Here is a 21,933-nt window from a genome sequence, read left to right as displayed (position 1 = left end):
CAAAATACTGGTATTTTGAAACGGTAAAAAAGCAGGGTCCTACCCGTTTCAGACCCGTTTAATTGTGCAGTGTGAAAGGGTCTGAAACGGTATTTGCAAGCCACAGAAGGTGATAGGCTGTCTCCATGTGTGATGTCACCAGGCAGAAGCAGGAAATAAACATTTAAAATGACAACCACTGTTTTCTATGGGTGAAACGGGTTCAGTGTGAAAGGTACCAAAACGGTAATGAAATGGTAATATACTGGTTACAACATGCGATGTGAAGGGGGTTTAACTGCTCAGACCCATTTTAAGAACCGTTTAAAGAACCATTTCAAAAGCAGGTTTTGCGATGTGAAAGCAGCATAAGTGCTGTCAGGAAAACCTACAATTCTCATCATCTCTTGGCCACTGGTGGATCATGTTACCTACAAATTTCTTGGCCAAACATGCCTGCTACAGGCTTACTTTCCTTTACTGCAACCTAAAATAGGAAACTGAAAAAACAAACCCACAGCTCACAAATAACTAAAAGATAAGCAAGAAAAAAAATAAATGTGCATCTCCGCCCTGGCAGGGTCTCCAGCAAGATGAGTAAGTAAAGCACATTTGGACTTTACATGCATCATGTAAGATATAAAAGGATTATGACTTCAGGCGGCTCCAGATGAACCGTGTATACTCCAATGGTCTCCACGATCACAGCAGATAGTGAACATGAAGTTTACAATTACTTGGATTCCTGTTCTTAGCAGAAAAAATAAAATAGTAATTATATATATATATATATATATATATATATATATATATATATATATATATATATATACATACATATATACACACACACACACACACACACACACACACTGCTCAAAAAATAAATAAAGGGAACACTAAAATAACACATCCTAGATCTGAATGAATGAAATATTCTTATTAAATACTTTGGGGCAGATGTATTAACCTGGAGAAGGCATAAGGAAGTGATAAACCAGTGATATGTGCAAGGTGATAAAGGCACCAGCCAATCAGCTCCAATATGTAAATTAACAGTTAGGATCTGATTGGCTGGTGCCTTTATCACCTTGCACACATCACTGGTTTATCACTTCCTTATGCCTTCTCCAGGTTAATACATCTGCCCCTTTGTTCTTTACATAGTTGAATGTGCTGACAACAAAATCACACAAAAATTATCAATGGAAATCAAATTTATTAACCCATGGAGGTCTGGATTTGGAGTCACACTCAAAATGAAAGTGGAAAAACGCACTACAGGCTGATCCAACTTTGATGTAATGTCCTTAAAACAAGTCAAAATGAGGCTCAGTAGTGTGTGTGGCCTCCACGTGCCTGTATGACCTCCCTACAACACCTGGGCATGCTCCTGATGAGGTGGCGGATGGTCTCCTTAGGGATCTCCTCCCAGACCTGGACTAAAGCATCCACCAACTCCTGGACAGTCTGTGGTGCAACGTAGCGTTGGTGGATGGAGCGAGACATGATGTCCCAGATGTGCTCAAATGGATTCAGGTCTGTGGAAAGGGCGGGCCAGTCCATAGCATCAATGCCTTTGTCTTGCAGGAACTGCTGACACACTCCAGCCACATGAGGTCTAGCATTGTCTTGCATTAGGAGGAACCCAGGGCCAACCGCACAAGCATATGGTCTCACAAGGGGTCTGAGGATCTCATCTCGGTACCTAATGGCAGTCAGGCTACCTCTGGCGAGCACATGGAGGGCTGTGCAGCCCCCCAAAGAAATGCCACCCCACACCATTACTGACCCACTGCCAAACCGGTCATGCTGGAGGATGTTGCAGGCAGCAGAACGTTCTCCTTGGCATCTCCAGACTCTGTCACGTCTGTCACATGTGCTCAGTGAGAACCTGCTTTCATCTATGAAAAGCACAGGGCGCCAGTGGCGAATTTGCCAATCTTGGTGTTCCCTGGCAAATGCCAAACGTCCTGCACGGTGTTGGGCTGTAAGCACAACCCCCACCTGTGGACGTCGGGCCCTCATACCACCCTCATGGAGTCTGTTTCTGATCGTTTGAGTAGACACATGCACATTTGTGGCTTGCTGGAGGTCATTTTGCAGGGCTCTGGCAATGCTCCTCCGGTTCCTCCTTGCACAAAGGTGGAGGTAGCGGTCCTGCTGCTGGGTTGTTGCCATCCTACGGCCTCCTCCACGTCTCCTGATGTACTGGCCTGTCTCCTGGTAGCGCCTCCATGCTCTGGACACTACGCTGACAGACACAGCAAACCTTCTTGCCACAGCTCGCATTGATGTGCCATCCTGGATGAGCTGCACTACCTGAGCCACTTGTGTGGGTTATAGACTCCGTCTCATGCTACCACTAGAGTGAAAGCACCGCCAGCTTTCAAAAGTGACCAAAACATCAGCCAGAAAGCATAGGAGCTGAGAAGTGGTCTGTGGTCACCACCTGCAGAACACCTCCTTTATTGGGGGTATCTTGCTAATTGCCTATAATTTCCACCTGTTGTGTATTCCATTTGCACAACAGCATGTGAAATTGACTGTCAATCAGTGTTGCTTCCTAAGTGGACAGTTTGATTTCACAGAAGTGTGATTGACTTGGAGTTACATTGTGTTAAGTGTTCCCTTTATTTTTTTGAGCAGTGTATAATATATATATATATATATATATATATATATATATATATATATATACATACATACATACACACATATACACACACACATACAACAGATCCGGCACTCCTTTGATAGCGATATAAGGTACTTGCCAATGTGTGCTCCTATGGTGTTTAATATGGCTGACCGGCGGTGGTCAGCATACCGGCGCCGGGATCCCGGCAGCATACAGATGCTGGGATCCCGGCGGGGAGGGGCGAGTGCAGCAAGCCCCTTGCGGGCTCGCTGCACTGGCCACGCTGCGGGCTCGGTGGCGACCTGCGGTCGCAACGGGTTCTATTCCCACTCTAATACCACCCCTCCTATGGGCTAGCCAGCGCTACAAGGGGATTATACTTACTCTGTTTAAAGTTGGTGTGTGGACAATTGGTTATCTTTAAAGCAATATGACCTGATCATACCTACAAAGTTTGTGCGAGCCAGGAAGGGCAAGTGGTCCCTCCAAATCGCTTCTTCACCACCACAATCACATGCGGAACCTATTCACCATGACCAGTAGTAAATGCGACATACCTCCCAATTGCAAGCAAGAGCGCACAGCATTGAAGGGTCGTCTCTAGGGAAGGGGCTGGAGACAGCTCAGCGCATCAGAAATGCTAGGTATACCCCTGACGCAGGTGCACAGACCCCCTTCCGCACAGTGTCGCCGGGGAATGCAGGCATCTCTGTTGGGGTATCCGGTCTTTAGGTCGACATGCATTAGGTCGACCACTAATGGTCAACATGGTCATTAGATCAACATGGTCACTAGGTCAACACATGAAAAGGTCGACATAAGTTTTTCCAATTTTTTTCTTTCTTTTTCATACTTTACGATCCACGTGGACTACGACTGGGAATAGTAACCTTGCCCGAAGCGTGAGCCATGCAAGGGGACACGGTGCACTAATTGGGGAAAAACAACCTATTTCAGGTGTCGACCTAGTCACTGTCGACCAATAGTGGTCTACCTAATGATTGTCAACCTAGTTACTGTTTACCCAACTAACCAGCCACACTCTCTGCCGGAGCCACAGGAAGCCGTTGTACTTTATTTAATAACATATAGAATTACCTGCAAACTACCCAATTGCTCCTCAAGGTTCAGGGCCATGGTACATGTATGGCTCCGATGATTTGGGCTTTACTCACCAGGATGTACATGTAAGCCTAGATAAATGTATGCACAACTCTGGTCCCCGTGCACCGGGGCGCCAAATAAAGAGATTCCAGACTGTTCAATAATCCTTGCACAGTACTGTTATAGGTCCCTAGTGAACGGGCAGGTTGCACTCACGGGAACACTGGTTCTGCCCGTATAATGGTGGCCTAAGACACTGCAGGTAACGCACACACTAATAAACAGAGAAAGATGCAGATCTGACCAAAATAACAATGCTTTCATCAGTTCCTGTAAAGCAAGATAAAAATACAAAATGCTATGTAGACAGGACTACATATCTCCCAACACCATGCAAGTGCTTAAAAGTACATAAAAATGTAGGGTGGATGTTTCTCAGCCTCCATGTCCCTACCCCACCCCCTGAACTGTATAACTTTTGGCAGACTGCAGGTGACCAATCTCTAGCATAACTTGAAGTGGCATCTCCCTAACCCGAGCAGATGGGTCATCCTGATTAACAACTGAGCAGCAAATTATCTCATCCTTTCACAACATGCACGTCTGAGGTCCGATAAAGTCAGTCTGCATCACTTCAAGCATGCGATCGTTCAATCAGCCGCGGCTCCACAATGGGACGGAAAGTGACGACTTTTACAATTACCGCCGTTTGTTATCAGAAAACCTGCACCACAGCTCAAGTGATAGAGCACCACGAATAAATGTCTGTTCTGCAGTACGTTCCTAACGACTAGTGACCTAGCAAAGAGTCCAGGGTAATTAAAATAGAAGCCAGTTTCTGTATATTTAATCATAACTGACATAATAATGAAAAGTGCAGAAGACAAATGTACACAATATCACTAGCCATCACTTACACAGCGCCAGCATACACCGTAGCGAGTTAGAGGCGTCAAATACTGGACATGCTAAATAACCGTGCCTATTGGTCTTTTATCTAGTCGTATACTACCACAGACATCAGAGGAGGAATGATATTATGTTAAAACAGTGTGTCAAATATTAAAATATATCATAATTGGAGAGCATTTTGATGACGGTGATGTCATTTGTGTCACATGAGGCATTATAAAATAGATCACGCTACAAGATCACCTGAGAAGCTATAGCCGTTTGGTGCCCTGTCCACTCCAGCCATCTACGCTCCATGATATCCCTGTGGATTCCTATGAACCCTAAAGAATAAAGTTAGATTTTTTCTGTTTAAAAAAAATGTACAAAAAATTAATAAAAAAAAAAAAAAAGGATTATGCACCCAAATTTACACAGCCGAGCAATTATCGGCCATGTGCTACAATGATCTTGTGGCCGCAGTTGCAGAGAGGATTAATTTGCAAAGTAACTGACAGTCACCGAGCGGCGTTAATGCAGATGCTTCACGACTGTTTTCGGAGAATGTCTCAGCCTGCGATCCCATACGCAGCTGCAATAGTTCCTAGGTCTAACTTCCTGAGGCCTAGCTGCGCGAACATAGTGACACGCAAACTCGCAAGGCTGCCGATGGGCGTCTTAGTGCAAATCCAGGTGGCTGCCACAGTTGCTGCATACAAATTCCCAGCTGCTGTGACATTCACCTCTATCTCTGAACCAGGCCCAATACGAACATTAGGCTCTTGAGTCCTGTTGGGGAAAGAGCGCTCTATAAATAAAACTTATTATTATTACATTATTAATTCAAAATTAAATATGTGTAAACAAGGATAGCAGCAGGGGGGGTTATAATTCTTGCTGGCTGCAGTTTGCAGGAAAAGACATATTTGCTGTGTAATGATTCAGGGCTGGTTATCTCCATCCCACTCACCAACACCCACCCTCCCCTCACATCGTTGCACCTATGAGGTAAAGTTCAACCAGCTCTTCATTAATTATGAGCCAGGAGAGGAAGTTTGCTAAGCGAAACAAATGTTCTTATCTGTTCGATCACAATTCATTAAAACTGTCAGGAAACCAAATATCACCATCTGTCTGATGGCTGCGTAGTCACTGAGAACAGCTCTGGGGAAGCAGGTTAGCGCATTATAAAGATGTACATTTCCAAAGGTTAAATCTTCCTCATGGAGAGGGAGGATACAAGGCCTCTGATTATAGATCCCCAGCCCCAGGATCACTTTCTACTCTGTGCAATCCCCAAACCAGGGGGGGAATCGATGAACTGTTACCAGAACAGGCATGGGGAAGTAGTCAGTTTGTGAAAAGCACGAGTAACGCTATTGACAGACAAAAAGCCGACGCAGTTGTAATGTTCTATTAACATTTTAACAGTGTTGGCGTTATAACGTAAACATGAGGCTTTATGATCATGTTTAACGTTATAATGCCGGCACTGTTGCTTTCAAAAGCAGTACGCCTGCGTCAGAATTGTCATGTCTACATAATGCCGTCAACACTGACTGTTTATATATCGTATTTATCCTCCAGGCCACAAGTGCTTCTCTAAAATTGTACAAAACCATAAACTAAATTAAAATAACCCCCCCCCCCCAAAAAATTATTTTCCCCAACAGTATTTTGGTGTAGTCCCTAGAGCCATCCTTGATTAGGGGCCTATTTACTAAACCTTGGATGGAGATAAAGTACCAGCCAATCAGCTCCTAACTGCCATTTTTCAAACAGTCTGGGACGTGGCAGTTAGGAGCTGATTGGCTGGTACTTTATCTCCATCCAAGGCTTAGTTTAATTGGTGATTAAGGGGTCTATTTACTAACACGTCATTTATGGGGAGAGCCTGTATGTCTCTGTAGGACATACTGCCACCCACATCACCAATTTTGGCTAGTGGGAACAAGGTCACAGCACAACTGTTTTACCCGTCGTACAAGGTCAGTGGGAGGTGTCATGTGCGATTTCCCATGAAGAGCCAGCAATGATTGGGTCGCAGTCCAGGTAAGAGTAAATGGTGCATTTATCTTCCATTTCTAAAATGGTCTGCAGATCACCTCATCAGACCCCAGGACTCAATCCTCTGGGGAAGCAGTCTACTCTCTCAGAAGGCCTGTAGAGCTCGCTGGAACTCCGGAGTCTCCCACCATGGACAGGTAGGCATCCCCTTTAATGCCAGGATCAGCAATGTTTTCTTGGTCAGTAAATCTTAGACATTCCTTCCATCAGTGCATAGATATTCCAGCGTCTGCCAAGCAGCATTAATCGAGAGACACAACTGCTTATCTACTGCCACCATAATACCGAACTAACACAAAGAAGAAGAAAAAAGCATTCTCACCTGATATTTCTTAGTTCACTAACACTCCCCACCTCCCACAGGGACACACTTACTGCAAGACAACAGCTAATGCTTGCCTTACGCAGCAGGCAAAACGCTGATCACTGTGCGGCTCACCTGTCCTGGATTACAGAAGTTACCGTTATAGCATTTAACAAGATTCCCAGTTTACAGTTCCAGCACACACTCCAGCTGTTTATAAACATATGTAACACTATGTTTCATTATTATAACAAAAGATATTATCATGTACCGTGTATATGCCAAGATAGAGTAAGGAAGATGGAACCCACAATTAAAAACACTGCCGTTAGTGCGTTTTACAGCCAGGGTGAAGGAGCTGTGGTCAGCGATGGATCATGGCGACAAATTAATATACGAGATGCACAATATTTTGTAGGATTATGTAGAATTAGGTGCGGGGGGGGGGGGGGGATATTAAAAGGAGCAAAAAACACATTCTGAACTATTTCACAAGTTATAATCGAGAGCTGCGTATGAGAAATGTATGAACTGTTTATCAGATAGACACCAATATTTACATTTTTATATCCATGTGTTTAAAACACACTATGCAGAGTTTCCTTTCTACTGCAGATTTTGTTAGTATTGCACAACTACATCATACACAACTAAAACCCCTTCAATTGTTTTGGTATTGTATCCAGATGGCATCAGATACAAAGATATTGGGCAAGTTTCCGAGTTAATGTGACATCACAAATCCTGTCACTCTCTGTGAACCAACCAATCCAAACAGTAAATTTCTGCACAGCAAGGCTGCAAAGTTGTCACTCAAACTCTGCCTGCTCAGAGACCTCTTCCTTTTCTCCTTCCTATCTGCAGAGGAGTGAAAGAGCATGAGGATCAGATTTCATTAAGAATAAAAACTCCAGTTGTTTAATGTATATTATTTGCTTTAGTAATAAACAGTCTACGTGATAATGTGAAATACTTGCTATACTGTAACATAAAGAGGGCTCCTTGTATTGTACGGTCACCTTCCGTATCTGACAGATGATCCCAATGCATTATGAGTCCCCATAAACAAGCGTTATGCCCAATAAGTAGCCATTCGGAATATGTCACATTGAAAAATGCAGTCCCAAGATGATTGCAATGAGTTTAAGTCTAATCTCTGCACTTGTAGGCCTTGGTATAAGCTGGCAGTCCAGATCCACAATTTGGGCACCTATGTATTTATCCATTGCGTACGGTACACCTTTTAAAGGTGACAGGTGACATTTCATTCCATATAAAAAGGTGCACACTTGCATATAGTATTACAGTCACAAGTCACAGAGTGCAATCTGTGCGACACAGATCCTGTAACCCACAGAGGAGTCAGCCCAAACTAGGTAAGGAGGAGGTAGTGGGGACAGAATCCTAGGCTGCCTGGGGTTCTCTCTAGTAGCAGAGTGGAGAGAAGTGCCCATAGCTTAGAGGCAAAGCCAAGAGTAATGGGAAATCACTGATGGTAGCAAATCAGTCTTCACACAGGCGGAATGGCTTAGAGATTAACTCGCTTGCTGCCAGGGTGTAAATCCCATCACACAGCACAAAGCTGCAGTCCCTGTAGGCCGGCGCCTGGTGGTGATGAGCTTCCATTGCTGGCAGTGCCCAGAATGAAGCACTGAGACTGGCATTATAATCCTCCATAATGGGCTAAAGACCATAAGAGTTCACAACAGCCTGACACATGGGGGGGATTTACAATAACCTAGTAACAACACAACCAAAGTGACATATACAACCTATATATAGCATATATAGCTAGTGCACTCATCCTAGCAACTGCATGGCATTATGGAATACAGGTAGAAAGTCCATTATGGAGCATCATAAGGCGGTGCATTGGGATGGATACAGATCTGCTGCCAACCCCTGTGATCTGAGTTGGCAGCAGCCTACCTCCCTGGCATGCCCACCTCCACCCTGCAGCCATTCCTTTATACCCAAACTTCTGCTGAGCAAGCCTCCCTGCAAGCACCCAGCAATATTTCTATACAAGCCTGTGCCTGCCATGTGCCCACCCCCCCATGTAGGTGACATGATGAGGAGTGAAGACCCCCGCAGCCAGCACACTGCCCCCTCCTCTTCCTTCTGATCCTCTTACAAGAAACACACAAACAGCATGGGATCAAAGCCACCCCGCCCAAATCACCATCCACAGACTGACACACCACAGCCTCATCCTCCTCCTCCTCCCCCTGCCTGCAGCAGCAGCAGCAGCAGCGGCGGCACACAGCCCTGCAACAATGTAACAAGATGGAACAGACCTTGCATCTCCACCTTCTGGGGCTTATCCAGGCTGCTGTATTATGCTGGGCTGCTGCTGCTTGTGGAAGTGTGCAGCAGGGGAGCAGCCCACCAATCAGCGCGTACACGCATTCCCGGGCATCCAATCACGGACCAGCGGCGCTGGAGGGCGGCCAATAGCAGCAGGGCTGGAGTGTAGAAGAGGAGATACTGTAACACTCTCCTCCCTCCACCCTCAGACATGGCTGAGGAGATGGGAAAGTAACCCGGGGGTGTGGCTGCTGGAGACAGCTGTGGGGGCAGCAGGGAGGGGGAGAGGGAAACCATTTGTGTGAGGTTAATATATATATATATATATATATATATATATACCCATACATACATACATACATCTATAGATATATATATAGATATATATATATAGATATATATAATATGTATCTCTATAGCTCTATATACACACACATCTATGTATATAGAGATATAGAGATATATATACACGCACACGTAATACATATATGTGTGTATATATATATATATATATATAATATATATACTTGTGTGCGTGTGTGTATATATATATATATATATCTATATATATATATACACACACACAAGTTTTGGAAGTCAAATACATTTACAGCATGTCATTTTACCATGTCTGTTTTTTTCCCCTCCGCAGTCAGACCAGAGAGATTTTATCACACAGAATAATAGTCCTATAGATCATTTTGGAGTTTTATTATGGGAGAGGATGGAGAGATTCATTGGGCGGGCTAAACAAGGTCAGCGTTCCAGGGGAGATGAAGCAGCAAGTTTCCAAATTATAGTGACGGAGGGTTTATCTGGTTACACAATCTTGGCAGGGAAAATCAAAAAGATTAAAAAGTATTTTTCTTTTTCAAAAGAGGATTTCGATATATAAAAAAATCTAGAGGTACTGGGTACTCGACATTCAGCCACCTCATCAGTTCGGCTGCATACAGCAGGTTACTAGTACCACCCCAATATTTTACAATACCGCCAAGGTTAAAAGGGATAGCCTGTGGAATTTTTTAAATGGCAAGATCACAGCGATGTAGCAGGGAGTGGTTCACATAAAAAAAATTATTTAAGCAAACAAAAAAAATATGAAAAAAAAAATGGTAATGTATGCATGAGTTAGCATTGAATCCCCCCCCCCCCCCCCAATCTATTAAAGGGTTACTGATACAAAGATTAGTTTATTTGGTGGGAACATTAACCCTTTAATAAGTGTGAAGTCTCCTGCAGAATGGGGGAAGCCTACTTGTGGAGGGGGGCAAAGCGAGGGCATCGCCGGTGGATCTCGTGCTCCAGGGTGAAGTGAGCAGGATGAGGAGTAAATCACCTGAATAGCTGCGCTGAGGCAGCTATTGTGTCATTTAGCCCCACCGACTACCTGCAAATCACTACTTTTTCTTGGTGTGTGGGCGGGGCCTAATGATGTGACAGCCCTGCCCCGCTCTTCGATGCGGACAGCAATGTCTCCTCTCTAGGCTTGTCCTGGAGAGAGGAGACAGAAAATGTAGGTAAGTATGTGGTGAACCCTGCGTAGTACACTGGAGCATTTCTGCACCATCATTGTGAGCAGCACTGGATCACCCATTAGGCGGCCTAGGCCGACACCTTAGACACAGTTGGGCCAAGGCATACTTGCATACTCTACCAGAAGGTGCAGGAGACTACAAAATTTGCAGGCAGTTCTCTGGAACCCCAGAAGAGTAGGCAGTCTTCCTGCATCCTAGTGAAGTGGGCACTATGAGGCGTACAATGCCATGCACAAATTTTGTTTTTGAGCAGACAGAACCCAAAAACCAGATGAGTGGGGGTCTGCAAATTCTGATTGAGCCCGGGGGTTAATGGCAGTGAGAAGACACTGGCCTGGCAGCTATAGAATGCAGTAGAGGCTGTCATTGGCTGAGCATCAGTCACAGGCTGAGGGTTGGAAGTCAGAGGCAGTGGTGCCGAGAGGGGAGAGCGGGTACTGGAGGGGCCCAGGGGGGGAGGGGGGTCCAATGCCCCCCCCCCCTTCCCCAGTAAACTTACCTTGCTCTGGTAAGTGGGTCCCTCCTCCACGGCCAGCGCATGGTAAGATGCTGTGTTCCCAGGTCCCCCTCCATCTTGGATCTGAATGATGCCACTTCTGTGGGAGACATGACTATGCCCCCTGTGTAGGCCACGCCCCAGCAGTACCCGGGCGCGGCACTGCTCTGTACGGCCCTGGTCAGAGGAGTCCGTGCTGAGCCCTGATTATGGAATATTACAGCTCTAGCTGTAAGCAAAGTGCTCTTACAACTGCACAATATATTCTGCCATGGGTAAACTAGTCTTTCCTGATTCAGATTTCATCAGGCTAATCAGAGTTCACGTATGATAGCCAAACCTAGAATACCTGATCACAAAAAAGGGGTATTATCTTTTCCCCAGCTTTTAAAATCACTTGTATACTCTACAGAGACCAACCAGGCCACTAGTGTACGGTATCGAGACTAGCCAGGCCACTAGTGTACAGTACAGAGACCACTAGTGTACAGCGCAGTGTCACAACTGAGGGCTGAGGCTGACCTGGGGAAGCCTCAGATGTAGGGGCTGACGTGTAGGTGAACCTGGGAGGTAGTATTGGGTTCCTTGACATACAGGAGCTCTAGTACCAGTTGCCCGAAGGCGTGACCACGACAACAAAGTTGTAAAAGGTAAAGTCAGTTTTACTGAACACACAGCTTAAGACACCTTAGATATGCAAAACGTCACAGGAGATGTGCAATGGTAAATTACAGTACAGTTTCCAGAAACGTAGGGTAATTAGTGCTGTGGCTTGCAGAACAGAATATTACAGAGTCCTTGCCAGTACTGGAGATGGTAAATCCATATGCCACAGCTAACCGCTGAGGAGAGGTATGAACTGATACTGCCCAGCAGATGGTCCACAGAGGCTGGAGCAACACAGATGCACAGAAGTAGATGGTACTTGGTAATTGCAGAGAGTGCCGGTTAGAACCGGTATGAATGAAAGGTGTGCAGAACTCACCACTGTAGATTTAGAGTCCGATAGTGAGCATCGATGGACGCTGTGGTTCAATGGTAGAATGGTCACTGATGCAGGCGATATAGGAATACCGCTGATGACGTTGAAATAAACTGAAGACACTGTGGAGCACTGCTAGCAGAATACCAGCGACTCAGGAGCACTGTGGAAAGCTGGTAGGCCGTGGTAAGTACGCTGTGGAATATGAAGAGCGGTGCTGCAGAAACGAGGAGTTGAAAACGATACCAGGGCACAGCTGGAGGCTGGAAGAGAAGCAGGACCAACGCTGTGAGCAGGAAGCTGGTGTCTGATCGTGGAGAGTAATTAGGAGCAATGCTGGAACACTGCGGAAGTCAGGCTGTACCGCAGGATGGAAACAGGTGCGGGTCTCTTAGTGGAGTTGAATCACAGGAGCCGGAATACCTGGAGAAACAAGCAGTAGACTCCACAAGCAGGAGACACATGTGTATAGATTAGACTACCAAAGCACTGACGATTATCGAGCCCAGGAGCAGGATATTTATACCAGCTGGGAAGCAGGCATTGGCTGGATAACTAGGCAGAGTCCAGAGTGCAGCGGATAGGTTGTGAAATGACATGTGATGAGGAAAAACATGGCTGCGCCCATGTCTGCATTTGGAGGGAAAGTCTGTTTTGTATATTCCATGTGGTAAACAGCAGTAATGGCGGCGGAGGGCAGGAGACGCCATTCTTTAAAACAGTGCAACTAAACTGTAAGGCTGCCATGACAGCGCTGCAGGATCACAGGGAAGAGACTTGAGGTGAAGATATACAGCGTGCTGCACGCAGACAGCGCAGATGGAATCCCGTTTTGGAACGCTGGGCCAGTCTCAGGAGACACTTGGAAGGTAAATAATCATGTCCAATAACCCAGATCGTGACATGCAGAGGCCAGCCAGGCCACTAGTGTGCGGTATCGAGACTAGCCAGGCCACTAGTGTACAGTACAGAGACCACCCAGGCCACTAGTGTACAATACAGAGCCCATTTTGGTGGAATGCAGTAACATAACTTAAAGTTAAACCATTCTGCACTTGCCTACCTCACTTCCCTGTTTATTTAAGAGTTACTGACACATCCTATACTGCCAATGCAAGGTAAGGAGAAAACGGAAGGCCAGGTCTTGGTGATGCAATTCTAGTCACCATGTCAGCAGACGCCAAGTGGAAGTAGTGCAATGACACCGGGGCAGCTTAGCAGGTTTTTGGACTTTCTGGGGGAGTGGAATGTCTAGGAATAGAGGCGTTACGATGACCCAGGGTTACCCACAAGCTTGTTTTGCAAATGGATCTTACATACTTTAGCACCAAACATGGTCCACAACCAAGTGCATGCATCTAAGAGCGGTTCTGGGTCATACATGTCAGTCAGTCAGTCAGCTGAATGGGTGTAACTGGGCATTTTCACTTGAGATGAGTGAGGGTGAGTGTGTGGAATTGCAGTTTATGCAGAGCTCCAGAGATCGCTGAATGGGGTCGCACAGATGTTAGCAACTCTGCCTACAGACGAATATCCGCATTTATATCCATACATGCATTGGGAGTGTTACTTGTGGCAGATGCTCATGCAACTCTAAATTCTCCCCAATGGGTACTACTTGTACTGGCTCAAGAATAAGGTCTGCCAATATGACTAGCAGCACTACGCAAGTGTCAGGAAGCATAGATGTGTATGTGTTTTTCAGGAAGGGGGGTGTTTTACAATGCAGCAGCAGTAACTCAACAACGCTGATTTTGCCTGCGTAGGAAGATGGTAATGTGTGCACATGCACATATAGGGAATTCAATTGGCCGCAAGGTTTAACAAGCAAAAACCTCTCACACCCAAATTTGGATTAATGTGGGTAAAAGCGCTCCCGATACCCCCAGTAGCCAATAATAAAAATATATGGTTGTGGTGTTTTCGGCTTGTGCGAGAAGAAAAAACATTTTCCGCTCTGATGGTCTCCGTGGCTCCCTCCATCTTTGCACTGGATTGGGGGCTGCTGGGAGATGTAGTTCTCCCAGCAGCTGCCTCCGGGGGATCTCACACACACTCTCACTCACACCTTTCTGCACTCACTCACTAGTTGGTGAGGTGCTGTGGGGGTGGTTTGCGGTGATGGTTGTAGGGGGCCTGAACAGTTTGTTATAGGGCCCCATTAGGAATAGCTACTCCATTTCTCGACACCCTAGGCAAAACTTCAGGCTGCTGTCCCCCTCCCCAAACCACTCATCAGTACCCACTTTCTAGCCCCTCAGGTGAAAGTGTAGAGGAAGCATCTTAGAAGTTCAACTGCTGCCGTCAGCATTACATTTAACAAGGATACATCTTTCAGAGTTCTCCTTCTTTTTGTGATAAGCAGATTCAGGGTTGAGACAGAGGGACTGGGGGCATGCCAGCAGCTCACAGAGCTAATTTAAAATGAGGCGTGGCTCGCGTCCGCGGTTCTCCAGCGAAACCATGCCCCTTTTCAATAGACCACACCCCATTTGGCCAAGTAAGGGAGTCCCGGATTAGCAGCTGCAGATGTTGGGAGGTATGTACTACTACTATAATAATAGGATTTTAATTACCTACCGGTAAATCCTTTTCTCGTAGTCCGTAGAGGATGCTGGGGTCCACATTAGTACCATGGGGTATAGACGGGTCCACTAGGAGCCATTGGCACTTTAAGAATTTGGGAGTGTGGGTTGACTCCTCCCTCTATGCCCCTCCTACCAGTCTAGAAACTGTGCCCGAGGAGACGGACAACTTCGAAAGAAGGATTTTACACAGATAGTGGCGAGATTCACACCAGCTCACACACAAGGCAAACCAAGCTAACTAGCTTGAAACATCAGCAACGGCTGAGCAATTTTACTTACCAAGTAACAAAATAGTACTTAACCAAGAACTAAACAGTACTGAACTAAGTAACCACTGCAGGATCACGAAGTGCTGGGCGGGCACCCAGCATCCTCTACGGACTACGAGAAAAGGATTTACTGGTAGGTAATTAAAATCCTATTTTCTCTTACGTCCTAGAGGATGCTGGTGTCCACATTAGTACCATGGGGATGTACCAAAGCTCCCAGAACGGGAGGGAGAAAGCGGAGGCTCCTGCAGAACTGACTGACCAAATTTAAGGTCCTCAGAGGCCAAAGTATCAAACTTGTAGAACTTAGCGAACGTGTTCGACCCTGACCAAGTAGCCGCTCGGCAAAGCTGTAAAGCCGAGACACCCCAGGCAGTCTCTCAGGAAGAACCCACCTTATGAGTAGAGTGGGCCTTAACAGATGTAGGACATGGCAATCCTGCCGTAGAATACGCATGCTGGATAGTGAACCTGATCCAGTGAGAGATCATCTGCTTAGAAGCAGGACACCCAAGTTTCTTGGGATCATACAGTACAAACAGAGAGTCCGATTTTCTGTGACGAGCAGTTCTCTTCACATAGATTTTCAGAGCCCTTACAACATCCAAGGACTTTGATGAAATTGAGGAGTCAGTAGCCACTGGCACCAGAATAGGTTGGTTGATATAAAATGCCGACACAACCTTCGGAAGGAACTGCTGACATGTCCGGAGTTCAGCTCTATCTTCATGAAAGATCAAGTAGGGGCTCTTACAAGACAAAGCCCCCAACTCCAACACACGTCTAGCAGAAGCTAAGGCCAACAAAGTGACAGTCTTCCACGTGAGAAACTTGACCTCAACCTCCGGCAGAGGCTCAAACCAATCCGATTGGAGAAACTGCAACACCACGTTAAGATCCCAGGGCGCCGTAGGAGGCACAAAGGTGGCTGGATGTGCAGAACCCCTTTCAGAAAAGTCTGAACCTCAGGAAGGGAAGGCAACTGTTTCTGGAAGAAAATGGATAGGGACGAAATCTGGACCTTTACGGACCCCAACCTCAGGCCCATATCCACACCTGCTTGCAGGAAGAGGAGAAACCATCCCAGTTGAAACTCCACCGTAGGGAACTTCTTGGACTCACACCAAGATACATATTTTTTCCAAATACGATGGTAATGTTTAGACATTACTCCTTTCCTAGCCTGTATCAGAGTAGGAATAACCTTGTTCGGAATGCCCTTCTGAGCTAATATCTGGCGTTCAACCTCCATGCCGTCAAACGTAGCCACGGTAAGTCTTGATAGGCGAATGGGCCCCTGCTGCAGCAGGTCCTCCCGAAGAGGAAGAGGCCTCGACTCTTCTAGCAGTAGATCCAGAAGATCCGCGTACCAAGCCCGTCTTGGCCAGTCCAGAGCAATGAGGATTGCCAGAACTCTTGTTTTCCTTATGAGTTTGAGAACTCTTGGAATGAGTGGAAGTTGAGGAAACACGTACACCGACTGGAACACCCACGGAGTCACTAGGGCGTCCACCGCCACGGCTTGCTGGTCCCTCGACCTGGAACAATACTGCCGAAGCTTCTTGTTGAGACGAGAGGCCATCATGTCTATTTGAGGTGCACCCCAAAGATCTGTTACCTCCCTGAACACTTCCGGATGGAGTCCCCACTCTCCTGGATGGAGATCGTGTCTGCTGAGGAAGTCCGCTTCCCAGTTGTCCACTCCCGGAATGAAGATTGCTGACAGCGCCAATGCGTGTTTTTCTGCCCAGAGGATGATTCTTGTTACCTCTGACATTGCAGTTCTGCTCTTCGTTCCGCCCTGTCGGTTTATATAAGCTACTGTCGTTACATTGTCCGACTGCACCTGAATGGCCCGATCTCTCAGAAGATGGCTCGCTTGGAGAAGACCGTTGCAGACGGCTCTTAGTTCCAGAATGTTTATTGGTAGTCTGGCTTCCAGACTTGACCACCTTCCTTGGAAGGTCTCCCCTTGAGTGACTGTGCCCAAGCCCCGGAGACTTGCATCCGTGGTTAGAAGGATCCAGTCCTGAATCCCGAACCTGCGGCCCTCCAGAAGGTGAGGTAATTGTAGCCACCAGAAGAGGGAAATCCTGGCCTTTGGCAACAGACGTATTCTCTGGTGCATGTGTAGATGAGAACCGGACCACTTGTCCAGGAGATCCAGTTGGAAAGGCCGAGCATGAAACCTCCCGTACTGCAGAGCCTCGTAAGAGGCCACCATCTTCCCCAGAAGGCGAATGCACTGATGAACCGACACCCGGGCTGGCTTCAGAACATCCCGGACATTTATTTGTATCACCAACGCTTTCTCCTCTGGGAGAAACACCCTCTGCACTTCCGTGTCGAGGATCATACCCAGAAAGGACAACCTCCTGGTCGGCTCCAAATGTGATTTTGGAAGGTTCAGGATCCAACCGTGTTCCCTGAGCAGATGGGTCGTGAGAACAATGGACTGTAACAGCTTCTCCTTGGATGATGCCTTTATCAGCAGATCGTCCAGATATGGAATTATGTTCACCCCCCGTCTGCGGAGGAGAACCATCATTTCCGCCATCACCTTGGTGAATACCCTCGGCGCTGTGGAGAGGCCGAATGGCAGGGCTTGGAATTGAAAATGACTGTCCAACAGTGCAAATCGGAGATAAGCTTGATGCGGCGGCCAAAACGGAATGTGGAGGTACGCATCCTTGATATCTAGGGATACCAGGAATTCCCCCACTTCCAGTCCCGATAACACCGCCCTCAGAGACTCCATTTTGATCTTGAACTCCCTCAGAAAGGGATTTAGCGATTTTAAGTTCAAAATGGGCCGGACCGAACCATTCAGTTTCGGTACCACGAAAAGGTTTGAATAGTAACCTTTGTTTTGCAAATGGGGTGTAACTGGTACAATGACCTGTGCCTCCACCAACTTTTGGATGGCTTCCTGTAGGATAGCCCTGTCTGCCAGCAAAGCTGGCAAGCCTGACTTGAAGAACCGGTGAGGAGGGAGATCTTGAAACTCCAGCCTGTACCCCTGGGACTCAATATCCAGCACCCAGGGGACCAGGCTGGATGAGACCCAGACGTGACTGAAATGCCTGAGTCTCGCCCCCACTGGTCCCACCTCCAGGCCACGCGGTCCACCGTCATGCTGAGGACTTTGGCGTACCTGAAGCAGGATTCTGTTACTGGGAGCCCGCAGCAGCAGGTTTCTTGGATTTTGGCCGACCTCCTCTAAAGAAGGTGTTGGACAGCTTGGCCTTTCTTGTTTTAGCAGCCCGAAAGGACTGTGATGTAGCTGAAGAAGAAGGCTTCTTCATAGCAGGTGCAGCTGAGGGAAGAAAAGGAGACTTACCTGCTGTAGCCGTGGAGATCCACGCATCCAACGCTTCCCCAAAAAGAGCCTGACCTGTGTAGGGTAGGGTTTCCACACCTCTCCTGGAATCCATGTCGGCAGACCACTGGCGCAGCCAAAGTCCCCTGCGAGCTGAGACGGACATGGAAGATATCCCTGCAGCCATGGAACCCAGGTCTTTCATGGATTCCAGCATAAATCCTGCAGAATCCTGAATGTTACGTAAAAACAATTCAACATCACTCTTATCCATTGTATCCAAATCCTCAAGTAGCATGCCTGACCACTTTACTATAGCTTTGGAAATCCATGCACAGGCAATAGTAGGATGTAGTATCGCTCCTGAAGCCGTTATATGGATTTGAGCGTAGTGTAAATTTTTCGATCAGCCGGTTCTTTTAACGCGGTAGATCCTGGAACAAGTAAAACCACCTTTTTGGAGAGTCTGGACACAGATGCGTTCACTATGGGTGGGATTTCCCGTTTTTTCCTATCATCCTCAGGGACCCTTCTTGGGATCTGGATTTTTTTTTCTGTTTTTTTCCCAGGCTTTCTCAAATATAGCATTTAATTCTTTAGACGCAGGGAAGGTTAGCGAGACTTTCTTATTGTCAGTGAAGTAGGCCTCCTCAATCTGCTCAGGTGTTGTATCAGCAATATTCTACACATCTCTAATAGCCTCTATCATCAACTGCACCCCTTTTGCAAGGGATGCCGCCCCCCTCAGCACAACCCCATCACTGTCTGCCGTGTCAGAGTCGGTTTCCGTGTCATCTTGCATAATCTGGGCAAGAGCACTTTGTGGGAACATACTGTAGGGGGTCCTGAGGTAACAGAACCAAACCAAACTGCCATAGAGTTCTGTAAAACCTGAGTTGCAGATTCATTCTGTGCAACCCTAGTAGAAATCTGAGAAATCATAGTTTTAATATAGAATAACCACTCAGGCTCCCTTGCTGGTATCTGCGCTAACACAGTGCAATCCTGATTACATGGAGTGGGATCATCCTGAGAGGACATGTCCTCTGTAGCATATGACACAGAGTCCCTGGACATAGCTTAATGGAGACCACAGACACTCCGCACACACACAGGGAAGGGCAGACATAGTCCCCCCCCCCCCATCCCCCCCAAAGAATGGCAAGAGAGACACAGAGATTGGAGCCAAACCACACACAGCGCTAACAGATAGGGAAACCCCTAATCAGCGCTGACTGTGCACCTTAATAGGTTACACAGTCTGTACACTGTAGAGCTCCCCTAGCTGTGACCGGCTTCTCTGGGCACATTTTCTAAACTGAGTCTGGTAGGAGGGGCATAGAGGGAGGAACCAGCCCACACTCTCAAACTCTTAAAGTGCCAATGGCTCCTAATGGACCCGTCTATACCCCATGGTACTAATGTGGACACCAGCATCCTCTAGGAGGTAAGATAAAATAATATTTAATAATATTGTGGCCGGAACTGTAATAAAAATCATATTACAGTTGTGCTCATAAGTTTACATGCCCTAGCAGAATTTGTGATTTTCTGGGCATTTGTCAGAGAATATGAATGATAACTAACAAACTTTTCTTTCACTCATGATTAGTGGTTGGGTGAAGCCATTTATTTTCAAACAACTGTGTTTACTCTTTTTAAATCATAATGACAACAGAAACTACCCAGTGACCCTGATCAAAAGTTTACATACCCTGGAGATTTTGGCCTGATAACATGTACACAAGTTGACACAAACGGGTTTGAAAGGCTACTAAAGGTAACCATCCTCACCTGTGATCTGTTTGCTTGTAATCAGTGTGTGTGTATAAAAGGTCAGTGAGTTTCTGGACTCCTGAAAGACCCTTGCATCTTTCATACAGTGCTGCACTGACGTGTCTGGATTCTGAGTCATGGGAAAAGCAAAAGAATTGTCAAAGGATCTGCGGGAAAAGGTAATTGAACTGTATAAAACAGGAAAGGGACATAAAAAGATATCCAAGCAATTGAGAATGCCAATCAGCAGTGTTCAAACTCTAATTAAGAAGTGGAAAATGAGGGATTCTGTGGAAACCAAATCACGGTCAGGTAGACCAACAAAAATTTCAGCCACAACTGCCAGGAAAATTGTTCGGGATGCAAAGAAAAATCCACAAATAACTTCAGCTGAAATACAGGACTCTCTGAAAAAAAAAGTGATGTGGTTGTTTCAAGATGCACAATAAGGTGTTATGAGCCACGGCCGTGGCTCATTCCTGTTTTGCATTTTGGTTATGTATTTTATGTTATACTTCTGTTTCTGTTCCCCGTGGGTGTCATGGGGTGTTCGGAGCCCACCCTTAAGGAGAGGGTACTGTTATGAACCACAGGTAGTGGTTCATTCCTATTTTATGTTTATAGTTGTTTTGCAGGCCAGGATTTCCCGTTGCTCTGGTTTAAGAAGACTCTTGTTTGCTGCCGGTGGTGAGTCTGTGTAATTGCAGCTTGTTCCCATGTGTTCAGCCTTACCTGTCTGTTAATTGCACCTCTCAGTTGTGCAGCAGGGCAGCTGCATGACATAATTCATTAGGACTCTCTGTTATATTCTGGCTCAGTGCAATACACAGACGCTGGTGATAGTTCCAGAGTTCTTGAGTTCTGATCTAGTCCCTGCCAGTTCCTGAGCTCCTGTCTAGCAGTGTCTGTCTAGCTGCTTCCAGTGTCGGTTCCTGTGTCGGTTTCTGTGTCGGTTCCAGTGTCTTATCCCGTGTCCTGCCGTGAAGCGTTCCTGTCCAGAAGTCCTGTGGCTTTGTCTGTGCCTGGTCGAGTGTCTGGCTTCTTGGTGTCCACCGGGCTGTCGTTTGGGATTTTGCCTGTCCTCCGGTTCTGAGAGTCTGTGTCGGCTACATTGGGGGTTCCTGTCCGTTTGCCAGTATTTGTACCGGTTCCGTGAGTAGCGGCTTTGCCGCGTCCGTCGGCCTAGGCCGCAGTATTCTTTGGTTATATTTGTTACTGGTGTTTTGCAGAGGATTCTGCTTATGCTGTCACCGCCGGTACACAACAGTATTGTGTCGGCGTGTGGACAGCATTTCCTTTGTTGTTCTTTTCCTTTGGCGGCGTGCCGCACATATATTTCGTTTCAGGGTTGTTAGCAGCCCCTAGCCTTCTGTTTGCTTTAGTTAGAGGTCCCCTTGTTATTATCCTGTCTCGGTTCACGCCTTGTCTCACTCTAAGACCTGGGGGCATCGGAGTTGGGCAGACCTAATCCGCCCTTCAAACGCGGCTGCCGTGGGCCCAAGAAACCATAGTCACTCAGGCATGAACTGACCACACGGGTGAAACAATGGAGGTAGGGTGCTAGGGGCTATTTCCACACCACACCTTATTTCAGCGTCACGTTCTGGTGCTCTGGACTCACTACGCAACATCTCCCTTGTTCTGAGCACCAGGAACCTAACATTATCACCAG

At 46.7% G+C, this 21,933-nt stretch overlaps 1 protein-coding gene across 8 annotated transcripts in view; it reads right to left on the bottom strand.

Annotated features, from left to right (window-relative positions):
- Positions 1-21,933, bottom strand: part of CTBP1 (C-terminal binding protein 1) — a 957,378-nt gene that overhangs the window by 277,153 nt on the left and 658,292 nt on the right. For 2 of the 8 annotated variants that reach the window (XM_063924916.1, XM_063924921.1), the window contains exon 1: positions 9,284-9,368. The exons of 3 other annotated variants lie outside the window; for them this stretch is intronic. Coding sequence is in view for 1 of the 5 variants with exons in the window: in XM_063924944.1 (XP_063781014.1) it covers positions 9,284-9,290 (7 nt within the window). In the remaining 4 variants the exon portion in view is untranslated. Of the gene's footprint in view, positions 1-9,283; positions 9,390-21,933 lie in introns of those variants that run through there. 3 more of the 8 variants (XM_063924944.1, XM_063924923.1, XM_063924927.1) reach the window with 3 other exon arrangements.

The sequence above is a fragment of the Pseudophryne corroboree genome, chromosome 1 (assembly GCF_028390025.1).
Source record: "Pseudophryne corroboree isolate aPseCor3 chromosome 1, aPseCor3.hap2, whole genome shotgun sequence".
NCBI lineage: Eukaryota > Metazoa > Chordata > Amphibia > Anura > Myobatrachidae > Pseudophryne > Pseudophryne corroboree.
Note: the sequence above shows the minus strand (reverse complement) of the source record. Positions and strands in the feature narration are given on the sequence as shown.